Below are 26,665 nucleotides of genomic sequence, written 5' to 3' on the forward strand. Positions count from 1 at the left end.
AAAGGTCAGAAACTCGCTTTCACTGTTAATGGGTTAGCGTTAGAAAAGGCTCATATTTGCCAAGTGAAACAGTAGTAAGTCTAACCTTGCTAAGTGAAAAATTTCACCCAAAATTCATTATCACTGCACTACACAGGGACATTATTTTGCCTACAGCTCACCCTGCCACTTATTCATAGGGTGTCAGGTTCTGTCTGCTGATTTGGTTTCATGTTTATTGACTGTCTTGTCTTCTCAATGAAACTGTAAACTATTAGGCATCTGGAGTTGAATCAAAATACTTTGTATTCCTGAAATGCCTTAAGGAAGGGCTAGAATTATGTAAACAGTAGTCATGGCTTTGTCAGTGGTAAACCTGGGGATTTCAGGTAAGTTACAGACCACATTACCTTTTCTGAATCTCTCCTGTTGAGCTTCAAATTCTTTGAAGTCAGGTATCTACTGTAATTTGCATCTCTGTCCCTAAAGCAGAAAGTTTAGCAAATCATTTCTAGAAAGAAAGAATGTTGCTATTAGCCAGTTCAGTTCATATGAAGTCTGAAGACTCGAAATCCATTGCTTGCTCCAAATTCCACCCTCTGCTTTCTCAGAGTGGTGAAGGGGGAAAAAAAAGAACACAACAGACAGCCTTTCATGTTTATTTCAGATTTATTGAAATGTTTAAAGAAATGTCTGCTTTCTGCATACATGATTCCAAAACAGGTACAGAATGACAGGAGTCCTGGCTTTCTGTAGGAAAAGGATACATAAAAAAAATAAAAAATAGAGTTCCACTAAAAGAAATGCAAGTTGTAAAATCACTCCACTGAGGGGTTACAAACACTCATAAAAGGAAAGTCTATCATATGCCTAAATCTCGGCCTTCTGAGGTGAAAGGGAGGAACATTTAAACTGAGGCCACTTCTCAATCTAATCAGGTAACTTTGAGAAAAGGCCCCCTAACTCTGCTTAACTCTGAGAGAAATGCAACGTGCCCTGCACTGCACAGCAGAAAGGCATCCTTTCATTGCCCTCTGTTTCTTATATTAAACCTTGAGACCTGAACCAGGGAGAAGTTCAGCACTCTTCACCCAGCCTCACCTCAACCTCATCACACACATCCGCCCACAGACGCTGATGTAACTTACGAATTTTAATATCCTGGAAAGAGGTAGAAACATCTTGTCAACGTCACTCTTTCAGTGGTGGGCATCTGTGCCTTGCCATCCGGCAGCTCAAATGAGAATCGAACCTAAAAGGAAAAGAAAGTCTGTAGATTTTTTTTTTTTTTCTGAGTGGGGGGATTTTCATTTAAGCTGGAAAAATTGCAAAAAATGAAATAGCAAAATAAGTGATTAAAAAAAAAAAGGTGTGCATCTGTCAAACTCATAGCAATAGGCATATCTAAGAATGGAATGACCACACTTTTAAAACCTGCTGCAGACTCCAATCGTTATGGACACAAGCAACTTAGACACCACTCACTAGTCTATTCAGGGCAAGAAGGGAGTTAAAATAAATGACTGCTTTCTGGGGGTTGTTTTCTAGATTATAACAGCTTGGAACTAGCTTCCAGATTTGCTGACTCAGCAAAGAACCTCAAAACCCATTTGCGAAGAAGGGCATTTTTAGAAGATAGACATATCCAGAGCTGCTCCCTCGGTTTCCCACTAGAACAGTCAAACAGGGAAGGAAGGAAAGTGTGAGGAGTATTAAGGGTCTTACCTTTCGGAAAATTTCCTCCAGGTCGCAGGACCAGGCATGTTCTTGCAGGATTTTGATGAGTTTAATAATAAAGAGAGAGCCCAACATGGGATGTCGCCAAGAAACATTATCTGTGAAGAAAGCACATTCCAAACTTCATGCACGGTCTTGCCTGCCCACAGCGACGAAGGCTAAAGATTTCTGTTCCAGCTGAGGCAGGCTGTTGAGTCCATGCTGTTCCCTACATATTGCATGTCATTTTTTAGTGATTATAATCAACATTCGGTGTGTATATTTTCACTGATACTCGACAATTGTTAAAGTCAAACAAACTACGGTGTATACAGTACAGACGTTAAGTGGCATGGTCTCTGAGTTCAGGGGTCCCCAAACCTGATAGAGAGGGAGAGAGAGGCAGAATGGGGTGGAGGGAAGTGATTGGGCTTTGAGGAAGAAGTACCTGAGTGTGGATCCCAAGAGTGCTACCTACTGACTTCGGTGATTTTTACACTCCAAAATGCAATGGACTTGACTGCAAAGGGGAGGGTAATCTTTTCTGCCCCAAAGAGATACTTTAAGATTAGATGCAATGCATCACAGGAGTCTGGGAGAATGTGAAATGTGTAATACCCAGTCTACACAAGGTAATTACATTAATAGTGTTTCAATTCATCTACTTGATAAATAATTTAATTAAAATCAAGTAACATTGACCATGAGGTTTTTAGACAAAGAAAATGTTCACTAAATATGAAAATGGTACCAACAGAAAAGAATTACACACCTAGGAAAGATTTAAGGGGGAAAGATAATATTCTATTGTTCTATTGGAGAATAAAGTCTTATGGAGAAGACATAATGAAAAAGAATAATTATACAAAATAGAACAGACACAGAAGTCATGAAGCCATTTTAAAATTATGCCAAGAAACATATAACAAAAAGTATTAACAGCTGTGTGCATTTAACCATGGACATATGCTTTAACCAAAACTTTTAGCCAATAAAATGGTAATAAAATGTATAATAATAATTGATTAAAATCCTACCTAAAACTACAGCTGTCTTAGGAGGCTAGTTCCAGTTAAAGGAAGTGGGTGGCGGAGAGTTGCAGGCAGGTATCTGCAAGTTCTTTGTAAAATTAAGGGAGTGGATGGTCACTTTTCTTCAGGAGAGAACTACAATGTCACTGAGATTAATGGTAGAGAATGCGAAGCTAGGTTTACTAGCGGAAACTGAAGACAACTGAATTGGAGATTCTAAGAATCACCTGGAAAGGAAGGATGGGGAAAGTGAATGAAAGGAGACAGAAATCAGCAAGATGGATGTCAAGAAGCCAGGGGCCAATGAAGGGCTAATGGCCAGAGGTAAATCTCTTGTGGAAGGCTAGGATCAAAGGCTTTTAAACAATAGTTAAGCCTAATTTTGTTAACATCTGTTAAATATAGTCAAGCTGTAAATGTGTGGGAATTTTGCCTAGTGTCACTGTTTTTGATGGTTGAAAAAAACTAATTGATTTCTACATCAAGACATGGTCAACACAATGCAAAAGCAAACTATCTCCGGAGAGATGGTACCTCAATATAGAAAATAATCTGTAAATTAAACTATGTGATCAGAGGCAAGGCCTTAAAGCCAGAGGTAATCAAGAGAATATTAATGCCTAAGAAATTCCAAAACATAGTGGGTGAAAGAACTCCAAAAAGTTTTCTTTAAACCTTGAGATGGAAAGTAACTCAAGGTGAAATCTTGAACTGAGTTACGTCTTTAATAACAGCAGTCAGTTAATGTGTGCTTTACTCTGTCATGCTTAATATTTCATACTTTTATCTCATGTGATTCTTACAACAATAATATTTGTATCCACATATATTAGTGAGGAATTCAAAGGAAGCCAAGAGAGGCTAAATAATTAAAACTGGTTTACAAAGTACTAAATGGCAAAGTCAGAATATAATTGATAGTCCTCTTAATCCAAAATCTAGATTTAGAATCAGGTAGGTTTCTTCTGTTTCATGCACTCCAAACTTCTAGTTGAAGCAACTTTAATTTAGGGATTCAATACACCTTGTCTGCTTTTCTGCCTCCCCCTACACCATCTGTAAATACCATTATTCTATAAAGACAAGTCTAGGCAAATTGAACCACGGAATTATCCCAACACTGCAGACCTTTTTGTATGTGGAGTCAGTTTCTAATTTATTTCGGTATAGATACATTTCTGTTTACCCCTCACAGTTCCAGGAAAACATTTTGCACTGCATGACTTTACTAAGTACTAAGTTAATAAAAATATATGTACATTTATTTTGTCTCTATGGATAAGGGGAACTGAAAGGAAAACTGAGAGGAAGGCTTGACTTATTCTTCAAAAGTCTCATAAAAAGCTCAGCACAGTTATCCACACTCTAACAGGTAAGTGTGAGTTTCTGCATTGGTAATGACCAGAAAGATATCTTACACAGATACTGATTACCTGGTGTTGAAGAGCAGAAGGCAATAAAATCCTTCTCCACATGGGCTTTCTTAATGGCATCCTCCTCAAAATCTTTTGGATCCAGTAAGTTACTTTGTCCGGAAGCTTCTGCTGAATCTTTTAACCATACCACCCCTTCCCTATCTGGAAAGACAAGATTTGGTTTCTTGTAACTTCCAATAGCCAAAAGAACTACTTTCTCCCCTAAACATCTAGTCAACTACATTTATTTATTTTTATTTATTTTTATTTTCATTTTTAAAAATTTTTATTGAGTTATAGTCAACTTACAATGTTGTGTCAACTTCTGGTGTACAGCACAATTTTTCAGTCATACATGAATACACATATATTCATTTTCATATTCTTTTTCACTGTGAGCTACTACAAGATCTTGTATATATTTCCTGTGCTATACAGTATAAACTCATTTATCTATTCTATATATACCTGTCAGTATCTACAAAGCTCAAACTCCCAGTCTGTCCCGTCCCACCCCCTTCCCCCTGGGCAACCACAAATTCATATTCTATGTCTGTGAGTCTGTTTCTGTTTTATATTTAAGTTCATTTGTCTTTTTTTTTTTTTTTTTTTTTTTTTTTTTTTAGATTCCACATATGAATGATATCATATGGTATTTTTCTTTCTCTTTCTGGTTTACTTCACTTAGAATGACCAGGGACATCCATGTTGCTGCAAATGGCATTATGTTGTCATTTTTATGGCTGTATAGTATTCCATTTATTCAACTATATTTATTAATTCACTTATCACTATCTTTCATTCACATGCAGATACACACAGGCATCTCAAAAGCTATCTTCAATAACTCTTAACTCTCCTAAACTTCCAATGAATTCCAACAACATCCCACCCCAGTATCAAAGTCTGAAGATTAAAAATGTTCTCTCTTTGGTTGGAAATGGAACAAATATCTACAAATGAATCATACAATTCAAGGAAACTACAATCTTGTTTGGTGACAGTAGGCATTCTTTGACATGAAGGAGCAAACTCAAAGAAAAACTGAAAAATACTGGATGCATACAGACGATGAGATCAACACTGGAATTCATCTTGTGTTCTAACAGACGTCAACACTCACCACCGCGGCAGGCCTGGATAATGATCACCTTAGGCTTGTCCTTCAAACTTGGACAATTCATGGTGTTCAAAGTTTGGAATATCGTGTTGACATCTAATACATCTGGGACTTCTTCAGAGTATTTCTTCCCACAAATGCCACTCCGGATTCCATGAGACATGAGCACCAGGAAAGTACTATCAGAGGTCCGGTGTTCTGGGCGGGCAGCAAACACTTTCAGCTCTTTCCTCATGTCCTGGAAGAGACCATACCACTGAGTTTGGACCATGCGATTCATTATCATGGCCCCTTGGAATCCAATGAAGACACACTTAAGGAATTCATGATATGAAATGATGAGATACAAAAAGAAAATTTAACTTTTGATTCCCAGAAAGGTGAAAAAGTTTATGGGATGTCATTCAGGGACTCCTAGTAAAGAGAAAGGGCATTATTGAGTTACTAGAACACTTCCCAGTCAAAAATTCCATCAGCCTCTTGCTAAAAGTTAGAATCATTAAGTACTGATTAAGAGTAAATTTAGATTTTAGATTATCAAGAGATTTAGTTTCTGGTGTTACAACCAATCTTTCTAACATTCTTTAGAAATGTAAAGGGCATGACCATTGCCTCCACATTACGGCAGACTTTACCAAAGCAGTGAGATTTTCTTTCACATCCACGCTGTACCCCAGGCCTTCCAGGAGCGTCTTCATGTCTCTGATATCAACATGAGCTCCATCTCTCCTGGGAAGACTGTCAAACTCTGTGTTGCAGATGATAAGGGCAAGACGTGTGCGGACCGACCTTTCCATTATTGGGTAAATCTGTAAGAAATGCAGATTGTGTCAATAGTCTTGTTCTCTTTAATTTAATATCCATCTTGAGGATTAAAGACAGCTTCCCCTCCCTTCGTCCACTGCAGAAACCTAACCTCTTGGAACACAGATTAAAAACAGGGAGGGGGAGTGAGTCCCATCATAGGAGAGGGAACGTAATTTGTAATCGCCCAGATAGCAGCCAAGCGCTTGACTGAATTACTTCTTACTGGGAGAGATGAGCAGGCTTTGAAGCCGTAGTGACTCAGTTCTAAAACCGAGTCACTGACTTACTGGTTTAGCCAAAATATTTGATAATTCCTACCTCAGTTTTCTGATCTCTAAAATGAGCCATTTTCAGAGTTCAAGGTGTTATTACATAGAACATCCTTAGAATAATGTCTGATTCATATCAAGCATTAAAGAGATGCTCTCGGTGTTATTATTATATTGTTTACTCAGAGAATTGGACCAAATGTGGAAGTCTCTACATAAGCCTGGAATTCTAGAAAATAGGAATCCTTTATGCAATGGAAGCAGCAGGATGGTATTCCAGAACCTCTCAAGGAAATTAGCTCTAAGAAAGAACCAATACAAGAAAGAAAGAAAGACAATTCTAAAGTCTGGAGTTGTCTCCAGTGTGTCTTTCACCCCAGTCCTTGTGTTCTGAGCTCAGCACCTCCGCTGACTTCTCGTTCCATATCTTCTCGGCTGTTTCCGCGGGGCAAAGCTTGAGGCTCCCTTCTGGTCCTGAAGATGCAAACCTAACCGGGTTGTCCTGTACTGCCTGAGGCCCTGCAAGAGACCAGAGTCATTATGAATAGGGTCCCGTTTAATGTTCCTTCTAGGATCATCTGTGTGTGAAGCCACAGACAAGGAAGTTACATTCTTCAGAGAACTATCCAGAGCTAGTTGATAACACTGTTGAATGCATCACTGCTAATACACACTGGGATACATTCCAGACCAGAGGAGATGCCCAGGGGTGTGATAACAGGGACCCACCTTCGTCTCTTAGACTTGGCATTTTACAAATATTTTTGATTTAAACATTGAAAGGGGTTGTTCAAGAACATGCAAAGTAAAACTCTCTGAAAACAATATGTTAGATAAACAGTTAAGATACAATTGTATTTCGAATAATTTAAAGCTTAGGATAAAATTTAATGGAGGTAAGCCTTAATAAATAGATTTCAATGCTTTTTAAATATATGTTTATATGTCTGTTTATTTACTTGCTTAAAAGGCATGATAGTGGGCATTAGAGATTTGAGAGAAAGAAAGAAGGAAAAAGAAAGAAAAAGAAAGAAAGAAAGAAAGAAAGAAAGAAAGAAAGAAAGAAAGAAAGAAAGAAAGAAAGAAAGAAAGAAAGAAGGAAAGAAGGAAAGAAGGAAAGAAGGAAAAAGAAAGAAAAAGAAAGGAAGAAAGAAAAAGAACGAACCTTTGGCCTATCCTTTAACATCTCTCTACTGTGTGTACATATGAAGAGGAGGATGTTAAATATATGAACTAGAATGAACATGATATAGAGTGATAAGTGCTAAAATAAAGGTGCATACTTAGAAGGATTCATAGCACTAAACACTGATTGCACAAGTATATGAGGAGAGGTTTTCACAGTGGTTTACGTGAGAAAAGCCTTGCAGATTTATTTGATCCCAAGTTCAACACCATCCAACAATGTGGTGTAACTGCAAAAGAAATTAATAAAATCTTTGTCTGTTTCAAAGCAGAAATGCATTTTTCTCAGTATTTGGGGGATCCTTTAGAAACGAAACTATTCAAAAAAAGAATATGATATTCAATTTTGAAGGGGGAATTGGAAGAAACTGTAGTATATGCAGCTAGGTAAACCAAGGTAGTGTGAAGTGTGTTAACTGTAGAAAAAGAATGGATCTATTTGAGAAAACTATAGCGATCATTATTATGAGGAAGAAATGTTCTATTTCTTCATAAAAGAGTCTGAAGAATAATAGAAAAAATTAAATATAAATATTTGGATTATATTAGAACTAATTTTTCTTAGGGCATTTGGCTGTATAGTAAGAGTCCCATCCCATGAAGTTTCTGAGAAAACATGTACCCTTAATGGATTCACTAGAGTAATTTCTAAACGTGGTGGAGTATTTTCTTCCCTGGCCTCTAAATTTCTTACAAATATATTTTTATTCTAAAAGAAAAGGGTCACTTTAGGATTAGTCCACAATTGTGGATGAAATACTGTTTCAGGGCAAGTAAAACACTGATTATTTTGGTAAGCAAGAGGATGAGTTTGGACAAAAATAAGGTTTGCTAATAAGAAATCTAACACATGTTAACCTTCTCGAGATTCAGTAAAGCTGAGACCACCATTGACAGGCCAGAGCACCGAAATGTTTTTAAAACTTCCTTGTCGCCTGGGACCCAGGTACTTCCTATGCTACTTTCAATATTGTGTGCAATGAAAAGCTTTGTGTTCACATTTTGTGGCAGAGACTGGCTAGCCATTCAGGATACGTTTTCTTTTTCCTGGTCACACAGCTAATCTATATTGCCAACCAGTCCGGCAGTTAAGTGTTGCCAAGTTCTAGACCATGGGATGCAGGCAGAAATATGGTATGATGCACTCGGGTCCAGCACAGCAAAATCGCTCACAAATGATCTTCCACATTCACTCCAATACCATTAACTGGGTGGTTATTACCACAGTTATTCTGGCATCACGTGCCACAGATATCAGAGCCATCGGATGGCAGAGGCTTAGGTATCTGAGTTAGCACTTGGAGGAGAACCACATTCTGATGGAAAATGCCCATTTTATAATCTTCATGAATTTGAAAAAGATTTCTGTCATAACTGAGCCACTATAAATGTTTGACCGTGTTAACAGCATTCCATATCATGTTAAGGGATGCAGACATGTGTCATGTCATCTCCATCCCTAAATTTTTGGCTGGCTTTAATTTGACGGTGGAGCGCCTTAAATACCTATTCATGTATGATTCACATACTCACGAAAGCACGATAAAGGCAGGAGCCTTGTCTGTTTTGTTCATTACTCTCTAAATAGTCCACAGAACAGGCTCTATAATACCGCTGGTATGTATAAATGTTTTTCTAATTGAATAGTAAATAATAGTAATTCTGGCCAAAGAATTTAGTGGAAAAGTCTTAACAAGTATTTGTTGCATGTACATTGTAAGTCAACTATTAGGTGTGATCTATAAATAAATCAGACATGTTCAACTTCCTCATAAAGTATAAAGTCTTATGAGGGGAAAGGATACATTTAGTTTTTAAAAAATTACAAGAAAAATGTAGTAAGCATTATGGCTGCAGAATTATGCAACAGTGCAGAATGGGGGTTCCGAAGTCTAGTAGTAAAGGCAGAAATGGAGAGATAGATATAAATTTGAGATAATGAAGTGTGGCACGCAAGTGGTTAGTCAGGATTTGAATACAGATTCGGAATTTGTTAATATAAACATGATAATGAAGCTGGAGGAACAGCATCTGCTAAGCAGAATAGATTAAAAGGAGAAAAAGGTACAGAATCACTCCATGAGAATTATCCATAGCCCCTCAGCCTGGGTCCATCCCATTACTCTGTCATTAAGGTCAAGGAAGGTAGGGTTCAAAGAATGATATTGCTATGAAAATACCATTACCTGGGAAAGAACGAACCACTGGTTGAGGTCTTAGTGGAGTAGGAATGTTTCCAGAATGGGAATCTGAGGAAAGATGAAGGACATTGAAATAGTCACTTACAACCTCTGAGCATGCTTACCCCGATGTGCTGGACACTCTCTGCGGAAGACACTTTCCATGGGCCTGGATGTTGTTCACGATGTGACTTTCCTGAGCCACACTCATCGCTGGGAAACAAAAGCCTCCACACATGAACAGTCAGACTTGTAACACCAGAGGCAGAACGGAAGCGTCTGCAAGTGCCTCCCTTGATTTCGACTTTCGACGATGAAAATAGCATTAAAACAGCTTCAGCTCTATAACCACGCCTGTTTCAAGGAGGCTCCTGAGGTGACTGCCACCGCCTGACAGATGGGCATGCAGAGTGACGCGGTCCAGCTCGGAGCTGGCCTGGACCTCAGAGGAAACTAAGAAGAAAAGGTATCTCTGCTGGGACCCTTAGCCATGCCAAGACTTTTCACAGCAGAAAATGAGGTGCGGGGACCCACTACCTGCCCCCAACCAGTGCTAAGTAAGTTTCCTGCTCAAGATCTGCATATACTAACTAATATACGTAAAAAGATAAACAACAAGTTTATACTGTACAGCACAGGGAACTATATTCAATATCTTGTAGTAACTTATGGTGAAAAAGAATATGAAAACGAATATATGTATGCTCCTATATGACTGAAGCATTGTGCTACACACCAGAAATTGACATAACGTTGTAAACAGACTATAACAATCAAAATACATATATGGAATATATAAATGTATATATAGAATCAGAAAATACATATATAGAATCAATATATATATAGAATAAATAAATCAAAATATATCTAGAATAAAATCAATCAAAAAATAGAGAATAAAAAATATAAGCAAAATATATAGAGAATATATAGAGAGTAAATCAAATATATATATCAAATATATATAGAATAAGTCAGATCAAAAAATATATAGAATAAAATATAGAGAGTGTATATATATAATCAAAATATATATCTATATATAGCAACATATTTATCAGAAATATATATAATATTAATCAAAAAATATATAGAATGAAATAAAAAAGAACAAACTCTATCTATATATATAGAATCAAAATATAATAAAAATATATATAGAATCAAAATATAATAAAAATATATATAGAATCAAAATATACAGATAGAATAAATCAAAAAAAAAATAGAAAAAAATACATGTAATAGGACAGGAAAGTGACAGATCCAGGCTGTGAACATGAATGTCTTGGCTGTCAGTGCTGGTCGGTCCATCACTAAGCCACTCTGCCAGCCCACAGAAGGTTCTGTGCAACTCTGCACGTGACGGGAGCCCCAGCCACCATCTATGATCGGCATTTGCCCTACTCACTCAAACCCATTAGTATTTTCTCTGGGGTATTAGTATGTCCATTATGATTGCTAATCCCAAGGACAAGAATTGAACTTAAATGGAGTTAAGGTGTTATAAGGATCTCAATGTAGCAACACCCACCTGAGAAGCTTATTCCAGAAACCTTAAGGACTGTCATGAGCCAGCAAATGACAACTACTCTGAGCCTTTATCTCATAGCACCTGTTGAGCACTGAATTTCTTCTCCGAGTGTTCCACTCTCACTGAAATATATTTTTATTCCTTCTGGAGAGCAAAATTTTAGAGGATGTTGCACAAAATATTGCATGATAGATCTTAAATCTTTGTATCTGCTGACTACATATATTGCTAGCAATTTCTAGACTCCAACTAACTAACTAAATAAATAAATAAATACATACATACAGACATAAAGCAATAAAGTGCCTTGCCAAGAGAACTGGAGAATATAGCATGAAGATTTTCAAGACGGTTTCCATGAACTTCACAAACAAGCTAAAACATACTCAGAGTAGGAAATGAGCTTTAATCAAAAGAAGGTCACTGAAGCCAAAAAAAAAAAAAAAAAAAAAAAACAGGAACAAAGAAGAAAAAAGACACAGGGGGCCTGCAGGATAGCCACCGATACAGAAATGGGGCCTTGAATCCAGAGGTAAGGAAGCCGTCTGCCAATGGAGTCGTCTGCTAACATGGCCAATGGAGAAGTCGGCTGGTGGGCTTAAGAGACAGGGACTCCGTGAACTCGAGCCTGCGCCGCGGACCTCACCTGGGAGGAGCTGCAGCACGTCTGCGAGGTGGGCGTCGTCCTCACAAATGTGATTGACACAGACCTGGCAGGCCCGGGGCCCCTTGCGAATGACCGCATCCATCAGAGCTCGGGCCTTGTCCATAACGGTAGGGTTTTCGTCTCTGACTTTTTCCATCTCCTCCTGGCTCAGCACTTTCTTCTCCAGCAGCGCATCCAGCAAGCCATTCATGGTGCCCGCGCCCACGGAGCGGACAAACAGCCTCCTCTTCTCCTTCAGGACCTTGTCTGTTGGAAGCACAAGGATGACTCACGCTGGGAAAAGCAGCCTCATTTTCCCCTCATCTCAGCAACAGCGAGTAGCGTCCTTCAGGGTTACTGGGCAGAGCGCCCCTCCGCACACAGTGCGGTGACCCCGAGGACGCCCACGTCTCCCGCTCTTCCCTCACTATTCCTCACAGATGCTCAGTGAGCGGTCTCAAGGCGGGATTTACTACCTCCAAGTTACTGCCGGGAGCCGGGGATCATCCTAAACACGCCTCATGTCTATTCAGCTGTGCACGATAAAGAATAAAACAGTGACAGTTTATTTCCTTTGGGGACAACAGCTCGTGGTTCCCATTCTGTGACAGTTCTGCACCCTCTGTCCGATCAGGACGTGAAGAATTCAGTTAAGATTGCAAAATGACAGCAGTGTAGCAGGGAAGCCCAGTTCCTTTTTGACTCTCGCCTTTCCTTTCTAGAGACTGTGGGACCTCTGGGCCCCTGCCCTCCTTCCCTTTACCCCCATCCCGCCCCCTCTCTTTGCACCCCCTCTGTTCTGCTCACTTATATAGTCACAGAACTTAATTATGGCTTTCACAAAACAACAGCCCTTCCAAAACTACTCCTTCCCCAAGACGTGTCCTTTTAGACAGTAAAAAAAAAAAAAAAAACCAAACTCACCAGCCATGGCTTTTCTCTTTTAGCCTTGTGTGGTATGAAACTGAAAGCGTGTTCCACCTTCCTTTTCAGCAGGGTGTGTGCGCGTTTAGAAACACCCACTGCGCATGCATATATATGACTTTATTATTTTTTTTTTTCCAAAGAAATAATCAGATTGCTGAAAGTTAGATCGCATTAGGGAGAGTATACTTGGGAGATTTCCTTCACCAGAATTTGAATCAGCTCACTGCAGGAAGAGAGTGGGGCTTAGAGAATAAGAAAAGAAAGAGAAACTGTTCATACAGTTAAACTCACACAGTAATGACCCTCCTATTCATTAGGAAGTGTGGTCCGTAAAAGTAACTAGTCCTTCGGTATCTCCACCCACCAAAACACCACAGACAGGTTGGCTTATAAACAAAGGAAATGTGTTTTTCACAGTTCTGGAGGCTGAAGTCCAAGATCAGGGTGCCAGCACGGTTGGGTTGTGGTGAAATTCCTTTTTTGTGTTGCAGACTGCCAGCTTCTCACCATGCCCTCACACGGCAGAAAGGGTGAGGTGTCTCTCTGCGATCTCTGTTATAAGGGCACCAGTCCTGTTCATGATCTGCAATCACGATCAGTTCAACACCCGGAGCCCCCACCTCCACATGCTGTCACCTTGGGCTTTAGGCTTTCAACATGTGACTTTGGCGGGGACACACAGACACTTGATTTCTAGCATTGGGAGAAGTTGAACCACTGGGACCCATGCCGCCCATCCCATGGCTCTGGACCATGTCCTGGGAACTATGTGTCCCTGTGCTAGGAAGGGAACTTCCTGAAAGTTCTACTAAAAGAACTTCCTAAAATTTCCGCTTTTAGGAAGGAAACATTTTTCTCCACAGCCAAATCTAACACTCTTCCTTTTCAGGTGGTTCTGCTTTGAGGGACACGATAGATGCTAAAAGCACAGACTCTGGACTCAGAAGGTCAAATTTAGCATTTTAGCTATCCATTCTTGGATAGTTAAATTTTTTCTTGCTTTGGTTCCTCTATCCGTAAAACACTTTCATTAGTAGTACATACCTACTGAATTTTGAGTGTTTAGTGAGTGAAAATGTGGAAATTGCACAAAACATTGCCTGACACATGGTAAGGACCTGATAAGTGGTGTGATTATTTTTAATATAAATATTTCACACCAGAAAAAGAGCCAAAGTTAATTCCCCATTTGAGTGTATCTTTTGTGTATCTTAATCTATTTATTTATTTAGCAAATATGTGTGGATGACCTGCTCCATACCTCTGTGCTAAGGGCCAGGACTCAGCCAAGCGAGACAGTGGTCTCCTAACCCCATGGCCTCACCTTCAAAAATGAAAACACAAACATGAAATTTAATATGTGTAACGGGGATATTCAGAACATCAGATGGGGTGAGTGCTGAGGAAAATAAATTAATTACAGAAGTAGGTTATAAAATATTGGAATACTAATTAATACTGAAGATGGAGGAATCCAAGAAGGCACAGGAGGTCACTGCTTTTTGTAAACACATGTGCAATCAGTTATCCGAGAAATAAACTCAAGGTGACCAATTTATCTTTCAGATTTATTTGAGGAAAAATAGGCTAGTAACAAAATACAGATATCAGAACTTCATGTTTATTAATTTATTACTGAAAATACCATGGGGATTATTACCTTATTATCTTAAGAGAATGAGGACCCAGAGTTACTAAAATGCTCAGTGATGTGTGTATACGTGTGTGTGTGCATACATACACACGGGCATGAAATATCTAAATTAAATATTGACAGTTCTATTACTATTGTTTTAAAACTATGCAATTAGAAACAGACTTGCCTTTGGGCCTGTGGGTACCAGTTTTGCTCCCTGCACTCTAGGCCACGTGTGTGAAATTATTTTATTTAGAATTAAATGCACTGTGTTGATTTGAATCTAAGCGTTTTCTCCGGGTGTCTTTATCTTTACTCCTTTGCTGTAATTACTCAGTCCAGTTTGCAGCACCGTCTTGTGCTCCTTGCCACAGGGAGACACTGTACACTTCTTCCTTTCCATTTTTATATTTATTTGTTGATCCCAAACGCCTTAAGGATTTCACCCGAGGGTTCCTCCACCAGCCAGGGCCACACGCCACTGAACTGAGGCATGCTGAGGCGGTATTCAGGCTACAGGGGATGGCCTGGGAATGTAAAACCATAATTACATGATTAATTGATTATCCCATTGATTCTGGGAGGCTCAGCAGAGAGCCGCTACAGAGCAAGGGTTCACTGTTTCCTCAAAAATGAAGATGTTAAAAACCAGAAACATCCCAAATATCCATTATAGGTGCATGGCATGAGTAAATAAATTGTGTTAAATGCAGATGCTGGCATGCGACTCAGCAATTAAAAAAGGAACAAAGTATGCATACATGCAGAAACACGGATGAAAACATTATGACTATCGTGAGTGAAATACGCCACGTACTCTTATACAATAGAATGCTTGCCCTATGATGCCAATTATATGAAGTTCTAGAATAGGAAAAATCATGTACTGTGATAGAAATAGGATCACTAACTGCCTGAGGAGAGGTGGAGGGCCATTCAATGCAAAGAGCACAAGGGGACTTTCTGGGGTGATGGGTGGTATACCACGACGTACATTTGCCGTTGATAATCCAACGCTGTCCTTAAAAGAGACATATTTTATTTTACATAAATTGTACCCCAGTAATGTATTGAATTTTAAAAACTGAAATCTATTGTAGCGATAGACTAAAAAGGGTTTTCTTTCCGTTTTGTGTTTTTCTTGACGTAATCAAGCTCAAATCAGTCAAAACCCTGGTAAAAGGAAGAGGATCCTATAATGACTGAAATGGAATTATCTGCGGTTGGATGAGGATTTGTAGACAGAAGGCAAATAAGTTATAGGGATGATGTATAAAGATGACCAATTTATCAACTAATATATGGAACCAGAAAATAGTAATACATACCTAGAGTGTTACATAGGGATAAACTGGGAGTTCGAGGTTTGCAGATACTGACAGGTATATATAAAATACATGAATAAGTTTATACTGTATAGCACAGGGAAGTATATTCAAGATCTTGTCTCAGCTCACGGTGAAAAAGAATATGAAAATGAACATACGTATATTCATGTATGACTGAAGCATTGTGCTGTACACCAGAAATGGACACAACATTGTAAACCGACTATACCTCAATAAAAAAAATTAATGCAGCAGTACAATTTTAAGCAGTGTTTTCAAGGAAGCATAGTAATTTTTTTAAAAAGCCCTTGCACGGAAAGTAAAAAGATCCCTCTGCTTCTGTTATAGATGTGTCATTTTTATCCGTTAGACATCCACTTACCCCTACAATTTATCTATTTCTTATTCTTCTTTATGTTTTTAGGACATTTGTGATAATGCATCTTAATGAGAGTACTAACCAGCTGTAACAGGTTGTTTTATCTGTTTCTTATTTAAAACCTTCCCTTTCGTACAGCTTATCCAGGTGGACTTTGAGATTCAATAGCTCTAAGATCAACTTGCGTTTACTAGCTGAAGATCTTGGACAATTTATTTAACATTTCTAAATTTCGGTTTTCTCATCTGTATGGGGGAACTCATAATCATTCTTATTTTGTAGGATGGCAGGGTGTGTGCAAAGACCATACCACAGTGTCTCCCTGTAGTAGCCATGTGCTATATTCCAAAAACAAGGTAATGTCAAAGTATACCTTGTAAAATGCTTCTCAATTTTTCATGTGACTTAGCCTGCCATAACAACTGTGCAAGTGAGGTTAAATGAACATTGATTCTATTCTATGAATAAGATCAGGTAAACAGTTCAGAGACTCGGAAGCCCAAGTTTTGCAACTTGGGTGAGAAGCCCGCTTTCGTCCCCATCTACTGCTTGCTCTGTGTGATGCGCCACTCCCCAGCTGGGCACTGCTCAGGAAACATGGAAGATAAAAGCAGAGAACTGAACTATGCACTTGTCTTTATGGAACTGAAGATAATTTAGGAAGATAAAATATAAGCATTGGTAAGAATTATAGCGGTGATAAATGAGGGCATAGGCAAACGTGCTGTGAGGCATCAGGAAGGAGCCACACTTAAACATGACCTGAAACAATCGAGGAAGCGCGCACAGGCTCGCAGAGCAGCAAGCAAGAGGCGTGGTGCTCGGATTGGTAACGGGGGAGAGAGAACGTAACTCACTCACTGATGCATCTCTGCGTTCTAGGTACAGTGAGGTCCTTTCACCCACTCAATACTGCTGAACAGTTATTACTAGTATCTGAGTTTTAAAGACCAGAAAACGAGATTCACCGTGGAGAGCTCCTCTTGTCAAAAGCAGAGTCCATGACCGCAAAGTATAATTTGATTGCTTTACTCTAAAGTCCATGATTTAAAAAAAAAAAAACAAAAAAACGAAAAACAAAACAGCTATAGAGAATAGAAATGTGAGACCAGAGCAATCCAATGAGAAGAATAAAAAAACCTTTTTTTTTAAGCCAAAGCCAGAGTCAAAGAAGAGGGAAAGTTTATTTTATTTTTTTAAAATTTTTGTTTGAATCAAAGGATGTTTGTTTGGGATCAGCAGAAAGTGTGGTTTGAGAGAGAGATTGGATCTAGATTAAGATGATTTATCACAAACAGCCTCAGTGTGGAATTTTAAACTGATGTGAAAGGAATATGGAGCCAATGTAGCTTCTTGAGAAGGAGAGTCAAATGAACATGCCTCTAAAGTCGCTCATTTATATTCAATATTTAAGGAGAACTAGACATTGAAATAAGTACTTAATCTACATTGGTCCTGCTAGTGGAAATGCTTGAAAATATTAATATTTAAGTTGACTCCAGATTATTGACTCAGAAGCTCCAAGGGTGAGGCTCCAGGTTTGAATATACAAACATAATTCTAGGTGTTTTTTTGATACATATCTTCTATTAAGCATCACTGCTGGATGTCCTCATCTAGTACCAGAGATAACTGGGAGCTCTCTGAAACCCGCATCCACCACCGCATTGAGAATTTAACAGCACATGTTCTTTCGAGGTATTGAAACAGGAACTGGCCCTCGAGTAGCCAGGGCACTCAGGCCCACGGATGGGATTGGAGCCCCTGGGAGCTAGGGTTGGCTGGGAAGAGAAGCTGCAGACATCGTGAGCTGGAGAGGAGCAGCAGCCGGGAGGGGCGTGGTCTCCTGGCATCAGATTTCTATTACAGCAGTATCATAAAAATGCTGACCTATGGAAGCTGCACAAGGTGGAAGGTGGACCTGGGAATCGCACTGGGGCCAAATCCCTGGGGAGAAAATGTATGAGGTCTTGAATCTGGTCCTGTCACCTGGCAGCAAAAGCAGAAGGAATTATTTCCCAAGTTTGGCCCCCAGGTCTTTCACTCAGAATAGGAGCTGTACTAGCAGACAACGTTTATAAACACACTAGAAAGCAAACCACTGTGAGAATATATCAGCGGAAACAAGAAACTCCAAATTTATGTCCCCGACGACATGTGGATGCTGGACTAATCAAACACAGAGTATAGAATGGCAGTGTCTGAGGGATTCAAATAAAGGAAACAAAAATCAGTTATTTTATAATGGAGAACGATCAGAACAACTTAACGAAAGTAGAACGTGTATAAAGGACATATATCAAATGCAATTAACAACAGACAGGTTATAAGGAAGATACAACATTTGTGAGAGCATAGGTGATCTGGAGACACACAAACAATTTATCTAGAATGCAATAAACAGAGATGAGGAGCTGGAAATTGTGAAAGATGGATTCAGACATATGAAGGATGGAATGAGGAATTTTAATATATATCTGATTCAAATCCCAGAAAGATATAATTGAGAAAATGGAAGAGAGACAAAATTTTACAAGGAATTTTCCAGAACAAAGGAAGAATGAGTCCGCTGAATGGGGAAACATGACGTAACTCAGACAGGACAAATCCAAATGATGACTGCCTTATAACAGCCCTCTGAGTTAGGCATTCTTCTGGGTTGAATTCTCTACCACAAAAATATATGCTGAAGTCCTAACCCACTGTAACTCAGAATGTGCTCTTACTCGGAAAAAGAGTTCCTGCACATGAGATGAGGTCATATTGGAGTAGGGTGAACCCTTAACTCAGTATGACCAGTGACGTTTTAAAAAGAAAAGAGACTCAGAAACAGAAAGACAGCACCACATGTGAATATAAAGACACACAGATGGAAAGCAACAAGATGATATTGAAAGCGGAAATTAGAGTTATGCGCTGTGAGCCAAGAAACATCAAGAATTGTCAGGGACAAAGCCAGAAGCTGTCAGAGAGAGCATGGCCCTGCTGAAACCTTGGTTTAGGACTTCTAGGCTCCAGAAGCATAAGAGAATACATTTCTGTTTTAAGCCTCCCAATTCGTGCTGCTCTGTTCCAGCTGTCCTACGAAAGGAGCACAGGCGTTGTTGCTTCCATTTTGCAGATGAGAAAAGGCTCAGAGAGATGAACTGCTTGGTGTCATGAGTGAGGAACAATCTCAGCTCAGGGATGTATAATCTAATAATAGAGCTGAGATCATATAAGTTATAACAGAAGTCAAAAATCGGTGGTCCACAGACTCCATCATGAGCAAAGATGTGTTTTTGTTGAGCCTCACAGATATGATTTCTTTTGGCATTGATTATTTAACAGACATTAAAAATTAACAGATTTCAAATCAAATTTTGGAAGGCAGTTCTCTCTTACCTGAATTTCCACATGACAATAATTACCTGGAACCACGTTCGTAATGCTGCATTCATACACTCTCCCGTTTTCCCTGTACCTACTTAACCTCATTATCTTAATTTGTGTTTCTTACCAAGCTATGGACTGTTTACATTTTCAACCTCTGATGCAGGGATCAAAGGCCAGATTTTGGACTCAGCCATTTCCTAATAATATTAACACTTAACATCGGTGTAATAATTGGTGTGATGATTATCCAACTCAAGTCTCAGTTTCTCTACCTGTAAACTTTCTGCCTTTGAGAAGTTGTTGGATGGGTTAAATCTAATGCTTGAAAACCAGTATCACCTGTTGAACAGTGAACATTCAGCAACGTAATTATTACCTTAATATAATTCTTCAAGTATCTGTAATGCTAGTAGAAAATGAGAAGTGCCGTAAGAGAAAAGTTTGCACAAGAGAAAAACTGTGTGTTTTTGCAAGGAGTTCAAAAGAGTGAAAAATTACAGCTGTTACAAGGGTGGAGGAGGGAGGTGTGGAGAGACATGGAGATTATATTGATTGAAAAAAGAAAAGAAATTTAAAGGCCAAATAGTATTGCATAACTTTCACAAGCAATGTTGTACGTGATGCTAATTTGCACTATGAATTTAAGGAAATCACTGTCATCACATGCCACTGCCCCTTTGCCTATCTGATTTGAATGGTGCAGTGGTGGAGAGTTCCGTGCATGTGGCTAGCCGTTGTGCCTCAGGTTTTTTCCTGCTTTGCTTCTGGAGTTGTTCATCAAAATACTGAGGGATGCTCAGGTGTGATGATACACACCCAGAAATTTGGGCTCGGTTAGGGCCTGCCTCTGTCAAACATCAACTGATGGAGGACAGTAGCCAGTTGATAAACATCCTCCAATTTCCCGCCTTCTCAGATGGTAGATTCTACAGTGTCCCAGAGGTTCCCCCAGGAAGAACCTGGTTCTCCTTCTCTGGTTGCTCCGAGTAGTAATGAATTCATTGATGCAATTTTTTGAGGTGATTTTCTCTTTTTCATTGCTGTTTCCCACTCCCTCACTGCTGTTTTCAGGTAAAGCCTCCAAATAAGCTACCTGCACACAAATCCCTGACACTGTATCTGCTTCCAGGGGCATTTGAATTGAGACAATATCTAAATCACCATCACTACCATCATCATCACCATCACCACCACCATCATCACCACCATCACCACCATCATCATCACCACCATCACCACCATCATCATCACCATCACCACCACCATCATCACCACCATCACCACCACCATCATCACCACCACCACCATCATCATCATCACCATCATCATCACCACCACCACCATCATCATCATCACCACCACCACCATCATCATCATCACCACCACTATCATCATCACCACCATCATCATCACCATCACCACCATTATCATCACCATCACCACCACCATCATCATCATCACCACCACCATCATCATCACCACCATCATTATCTTCATCATCATTCTTGTTGTTATCATCATTTTAATTGAGCACTTTCTGTGTGGAAAGTATTATGTTTCATTTTCTACATATACTATCTCATGTAATCCTTACTACACTGAGATTGGTAGTGTTAACTCTCCTTACAGATGAAAATCTCTAGCTAGGGTTAATTACACATATAATCATACATTTAATAACAAGATGGATTTGAATACATATCCAAATTATTTTAACTCCCTAAATCCAACCTAGACAGATTGATGATGGATCTGGGATACTAGATGGATGCTAGGTTCATTTATTTATTTTTTAAATAGACTTTGCTTTTTTAGAGCAGTTTCAGATTTACAGCAGAATTGAGCAGAAATACAGAGCTCCCACATAGCCCTCCCGAACCACACATACCACAAAACCACCCCTACCCTCAACATCCCTCATCAGTGTGGCATATCTGGTACAATCAATGTAAGTTTACTTATTTTTAATAGCCTGTGCAACAACTTTTTACCTTAGCTTTTAAAGCCTGAAAATATGTTTCTAACGTGTCTCATCAGAGTTATTCCCCACTGCCCTCCACAATATTCATTCACTAACTTTAGGCAAACCAAGCTGCCAAATAATCCCTAAAGTATTTGTCTCGTCTGCTTAGTCAGACTGAAAGCTTCCTGTTTATTTATTTATTTATTTATTTATTTATTTATTTATTTATTTATTTATTTATTTTTGAGTTTTGATTTGTTTTGCTTGAGGGATCTCTACATATTCCTCTGTGATCTTTCACTACTCCTTGAAGAGGTCATTAAATGATAAGTGAACTGAGTGTGGCAGGAATGTGTAGGCTTATTTTCTGTGAATAAGTGGTATTGGAGATAACTCAGGAAGGAATACATAAAACAATATGGAAAAAGAAATCACTGTAAAAACGAAGACACTCATTTCAGCTGTCTAAATGTCTTCACTTGGGTCTTCATATTGCTTGGCCTCCTGCTCCTTCTTTTTTTGGATTTATTGAAGTCTGGGTATTGGTGACCTCAACTCATAAAAACTGTCTAGAAATCTTAAGTCCTTGAGACTGAAGGGTAGAAAGCAAGAAAAACCTTCCTCCCCTGGGCTTTGTTAATGGAGTCATCTGGGTCCAGCAAGGAAGTAATCCCAGGTAGCCTAGTGACTTCTTCACCCATACATATTCTTTCACAGAGAAGAGTGCATTTACTGAAAAATAGATGCACTGCAGTTTCACTGAAAAAATCAAGAAAACGTCAGTGTAGACATCCTTACACATTTTCTCTCAGTTTCTCCTTTTCTTTCCGTCATTATCCCCCACATCTCTGTCTTTCTCTTTTTCTTTCTCTCTCTCTCTCTCACACACACACAAACACACACACACACACACTTTATTCACTCACAACCCACTTCCTCCAACCTCCCACAAACAGTCAAAGCTTTATTTCGCTTCTCCTTAAAAAAGAATACTCCTTAAAACAAAACCAATTTATCCCAATAGGCTTTGAAAACAGATTAAAAAAGACTAATTGTTAAACATTAAAATATTTATTAAATATTCATCTCCTACTTGCTCAGTGACTTAACAGCAAGATAAAAGCAATAAGAAAGTAAGTTCACAAGAGGCACTGAATACAGTTTTTGACCTTTATCAGTCTAAGTACCATTGAGTCCGGTGAGAAATACTGGATGATAACAAGATATTTGAAATTCTGCCCTCTTAACTAAAGCAACACAACAGTTACTCAGTAGTAGGTCTAAATGATGATCTTCAGTTTGTCCTTAAAATTGTCCTTAGAAAGTTCCTTTTGTTTCATATTTGGAAGGCTGTGATACAGGCATCAGGTAGATCCCTGATGGTGAGTCTGTGCTCATGCTGGCAGTACTAGAATTACCTGTGGCTCATAAGAAATGCAGAATCTCAGGCCCCACCCAGACTTGCTGAATTTGAGTTTGCATTTTGACAAGATCACCAGGTAACTACCTTAAATGTATTTGTACATTTAAGTTTTGAAACAGTGCTCAAAGGGCTTCTTCCCAGTGACCCTCTCTCAGCTATTACAAGATATAAATACAAGAAAAGTTGCCAGCAGAAATCCAAGGTTCTGTGCAGGCAGCAAAAAACTTAAACTGAAGTCATATCTTGAAAACATTCCAAGGCTACTGAATTTGAATTCAGTTGAAGTACAGCCTACTCATTAGCACAAATTGAATGAACAATAAATAATCTTAAATTAACAAATCCTTTCCTTTATTCTCAAGTTTCCTCTTTTCCATTTTCTCATTGACAATCAATTGCATTTCCCATTAAAGAACTCAATAGACAAAGAGTTAATTTGTTTTAGAATATACTGGGATACAGCAGGAAATAACATAAACTTGGAGGACTGGGAATTTTTTTTTTCTAGTCTAGGAAATTGCAGAAAATAAGGGAGAGAGGAACAGTTTGGCAAAAGCTACCTTAAGCCATTTCCTGAAATAATAATAGACTATTAGTCTCCAGTGTCAACAGTATATATACATCCTAGGATACTTCATGATGATTTCAGGTCAGAGTCACATAAAGATACTGGTGCATTCAATTAATCCAAGACTTGATTTCTCCATATTTGATCACCTCTGCTAAATCAGAGTCTGATCATTCCCAGCGATAGACAACAATGTGTGGGGGTTTGTCAAATGGCTCTGTATGACTACATAACAGTCTGAATGTAATATCCTTTTCATCACAAAATTACCCATGCTTTATTTTTTTAAACAAATGTGAGGAGAACACACACACACACACACACACACATACACACACACACACACACACACACACACAGACAAACCAGAAGCTAAATGCAGTTACCATCATACTGTGGTCCTTTAGGACCCAGGTTATCATGAACTGCATCTTGTACTCTAGCCATTTATGTAAGTTGCCAACCACAGCTATTGCTACCAAAGAGGCTTTATGAAATCTCTAGAAATCAGTTAAGAAGTTATAATAACCCAAGTGAGTGCAAAGTCAAGAATAGCTACCTTGAAATGGGTAAGGGAGCTGTGGCATTTTATTCATGATAGCCCTTTCCTCAAGCTGACGTGCCTCAGTGTGATAGGAAGAAAACACCCAGCTCACAGACTGGAGTCTCTCCCAGAGGTGAGAGAGGAGTGGAATGTGTAACTAATATTAAAGGTTTTCTGGGGACCTCCCAAGGGACCAGCTGCTGTCTTGTCTGACTTGGAGCACTGACAGGGAAATAGAATACTTTGGATGCTTGAGGGCCCTTGAGAATAAAGGAAAGCTCAGTGACTTTTTACAGCACCAGAGAACCTGCAGTGCTGCAGACAGACACTAGAGAGAAGAAGAGATTATGACCTCTTGAAAAAAGAAGGCCGCAAACTCCTCTAATTCAGAAATTACACACATAATTCCAAAGAAAACACATCCCGAAAAAGGTTAGTGATGCCCCTAGAATTTCTAGTGGGGCTGATTGGTGAAGGCTTCTCCTATCCAATCCTAGGCCGTAAAAGCTGAGAGCAGTGGTTGTATTTTGCAAATGCCCAAATCCCAAGGGAAAAAATAAGGCATACAAAGAAACACGGAAACATGGCCCAATCAAAGGAATGAAATAAATTTCCAAAAACTGACACTGGAAAAGGGAGATCTTTGAATTACCTGACAAACAGTTCAAAATAGTTGTCTTAAAGAAGCTCAATTAGCTAAAATAAAACAGATTGAAAACTAAAGAAAATCCGGAAAATGATGCAAGAACATAATGAGAATATCAACAGATAGAAACTATTAAAAAGAATCAAACAAATTATGGAGCTAAAAAATGCAATAACTGAGTTGAAAAATTCATTCAAGGAGTTCAACAGCAGACTTGATTAAAGAGAAGAAGGAATTAAACTCAAAGATAAGTCATCTGAAATTCTTAAGTCACAGGAACTCAAAGGTAAAAAGAAGAAGGAGAAAAAGAAGAAAAATGAAGAAAATCTCAAGGACTTACAGAAAATCATCAAGCAGATCAATATACACATTATGGGAGTCTCAGAAGAGAGAGACAAAGGGCAGATAGTTTATTTGAATAAATATGGCTGAAAATTCCCATATCTGAAGAAGGAATAGACATCTAAATTCAAAAAGCTCAGAGGATTTTAACTAGGATAAGTCCAAAGAGACCCACACCAAAAATTCTGTGGCACTAAATACTTTTTCAGTTTTATACAACAGCACCACTATCTAGACTCAAAAATTTTATCATCCCCAACAAAATCTCTCTACCCAAGTTAAACAATAACTCTGCCTTACACTCTTCTTGCAACCCTTGACAACCTCCATTCTACTTTCTCTATGAATTTGCATATTCTAGATACACCATATAAATGGAGTCATACAATAGTTGTCCTTCTGTGCCTGATTTATTTTAGTAAACATAATGTTTTAAGGCCCATTCATCTTGTAGCATATATCAAAATATCATTCCTTTTTATGACTGAATAATATTCCATTTGTGTTTATACCATCTGTTGTTTACCCATTCATTTGTTGGTGAACACTTGGATTATTTCTACCTTTTAGCTTTTGCGAATAATGCTGCTATAAACATTAGTGTACAAATGTATATTAAAATCCCTATCTTTCAATTATTTTGGACATATACCTAGAAGTGGAATTGGTAAATTATATAGTAGCATAACATTTTGAGAAAAAACTGAACCATTTTCCACAGTGGCTGTACCATTTTACCACCCACAAAGCACAGGGTTCCAATTTATCCTGTGCTAGTATCTGTTATTTTTCATGTGTGTGTGTTTCTGTTTTAATAACCTACCTATTTTTGTTTTAGTTGAGTTTTAGAAGTTATTTATATAATCTGAATATTAGTCCTTTATCAGATATAAGATTTGCAGCCATTTTCTCCCATTATTTAGATTTTTTTCACTTTGTAGATTGTATTCTTCAAGGCATAAAACTTCTTAATTTTGATGAAGTCCAGTTTATTGTTTTCCTTTTACTGCCTGGTCTTCTGGTAACATGAAGTTGTTTCCAAATGCAGTGTCATGAACATTTTCTCCAGTGTTTTCTTTTGAGTTTTATAGCATTATCTGTTAAGTTTATTTTAATTCATTTTGAGTTAGTTTTATATATGGTATAAGGTCATATGGAATAAGTCCAACTTTATTCTTTTGCATGTGAATATCCAATTTTCCCAGTACCGTTTGTCCTTTCCCCTTTGAAAAGTCTTGGCACCCTTCTAGAAAATTAATTAACCATACATATAAAGATTTATTTCTGGTTGTTCTATTCTATTCCATTGATCTGTCCTTATGTCAGTACCATATTGTTTTAAGTTACTATCGCATTATAGTACATTTCAAAGTAGGGAAGTATTAGTCTTCCAACTTTATTTTTCTTTTTCAAGATGTTTTGGCTATTTGGGGCCCCATGTAATTCCATATGAATTTGAGGATTGTTTTCTCCATTCACTTCTGTAAATAAAAGGCTATTGGAATTCTGATAAGGATTGTATTGCATTTATAGAACACTTTGGGTATTATTGAAATTTAACACTATTAAGTCATGAAGATGGGCTGTGTTTCCCCTTACTTAGACCCTCCTTAATTTCTTTCATCATTGTTTTATAGTTTTCAGTGTAC

General features: G+C 38.4%; 1 protein-coding gene and 1 long non-coding RNA gene across 3 annotated transcripts in view; one reads left to right on the forward strand and one right to left on the reverse strand.

The window, feature by feature from the left end:
• LOC116666283 overlaps nt 1–5,271 on the forward strand; it is a 12,597-nt gene extending 7,326 nt beyond the window's left edge. For both annotated transcript variants that reach the window (XR_004323045.1, XR_004323044.1), the window contains exons 4-5: nt 4,010–4,098; nt 4,954–5,271. This is a non-coding gene — a long non-coding RNA (uncharacterized LOC116666283). The remainder of the gene's footprint in view (nt 1–4,009; nt 4,099–4,953) is intronic.
• Nucleotides 632–12,858, reverse strand: CASP1 (caspase 1). Its single transcript, XM_014560469.2, has 10 exons — nt 12,810–12,858; nt 11,886–12,152; nt 9,709–9,771; nt 6,741–6,856; nt 5,897–6,070; nt 5,265–5,499; nt 4,160–4,303; nt 1,705–1,814; nt 1,128–1,231; nt 632–729 (listed from the first exon to the last, which is right to left on the reverse strand). The coding sequence occupies exons 1-9, from the start codon at nt 12,814–12,816 to the stop codon at nt 1,133–1,135; spliced, it is 1,215 nt and encodes a 404-aa protein (XP_014415955.1). The 5' UTR covers nt 12,817–12,858; the 3' UTR covers nt 632–729; nt 1,128–1,132.
• Between the last annotated feature and the right edge of the window lie 13,807 nt (nt 12,859–26,665).

Source organism: Camelus ferus, chromosome 10 (genome assembly GCF_009834535.1).
Source record: "Camelus ferus isolate YT-003-E chromosome 10, BCGSAC_Cfer_1.0, whole genome shotgun sequence".
Classification (NCBI taxonomy): domain Eukaryota; kingdom Metazoa; phylum Chordata; class Mammalia; order Artiodactyla; family Camelidae; genus Camelus; species Camelus ferus.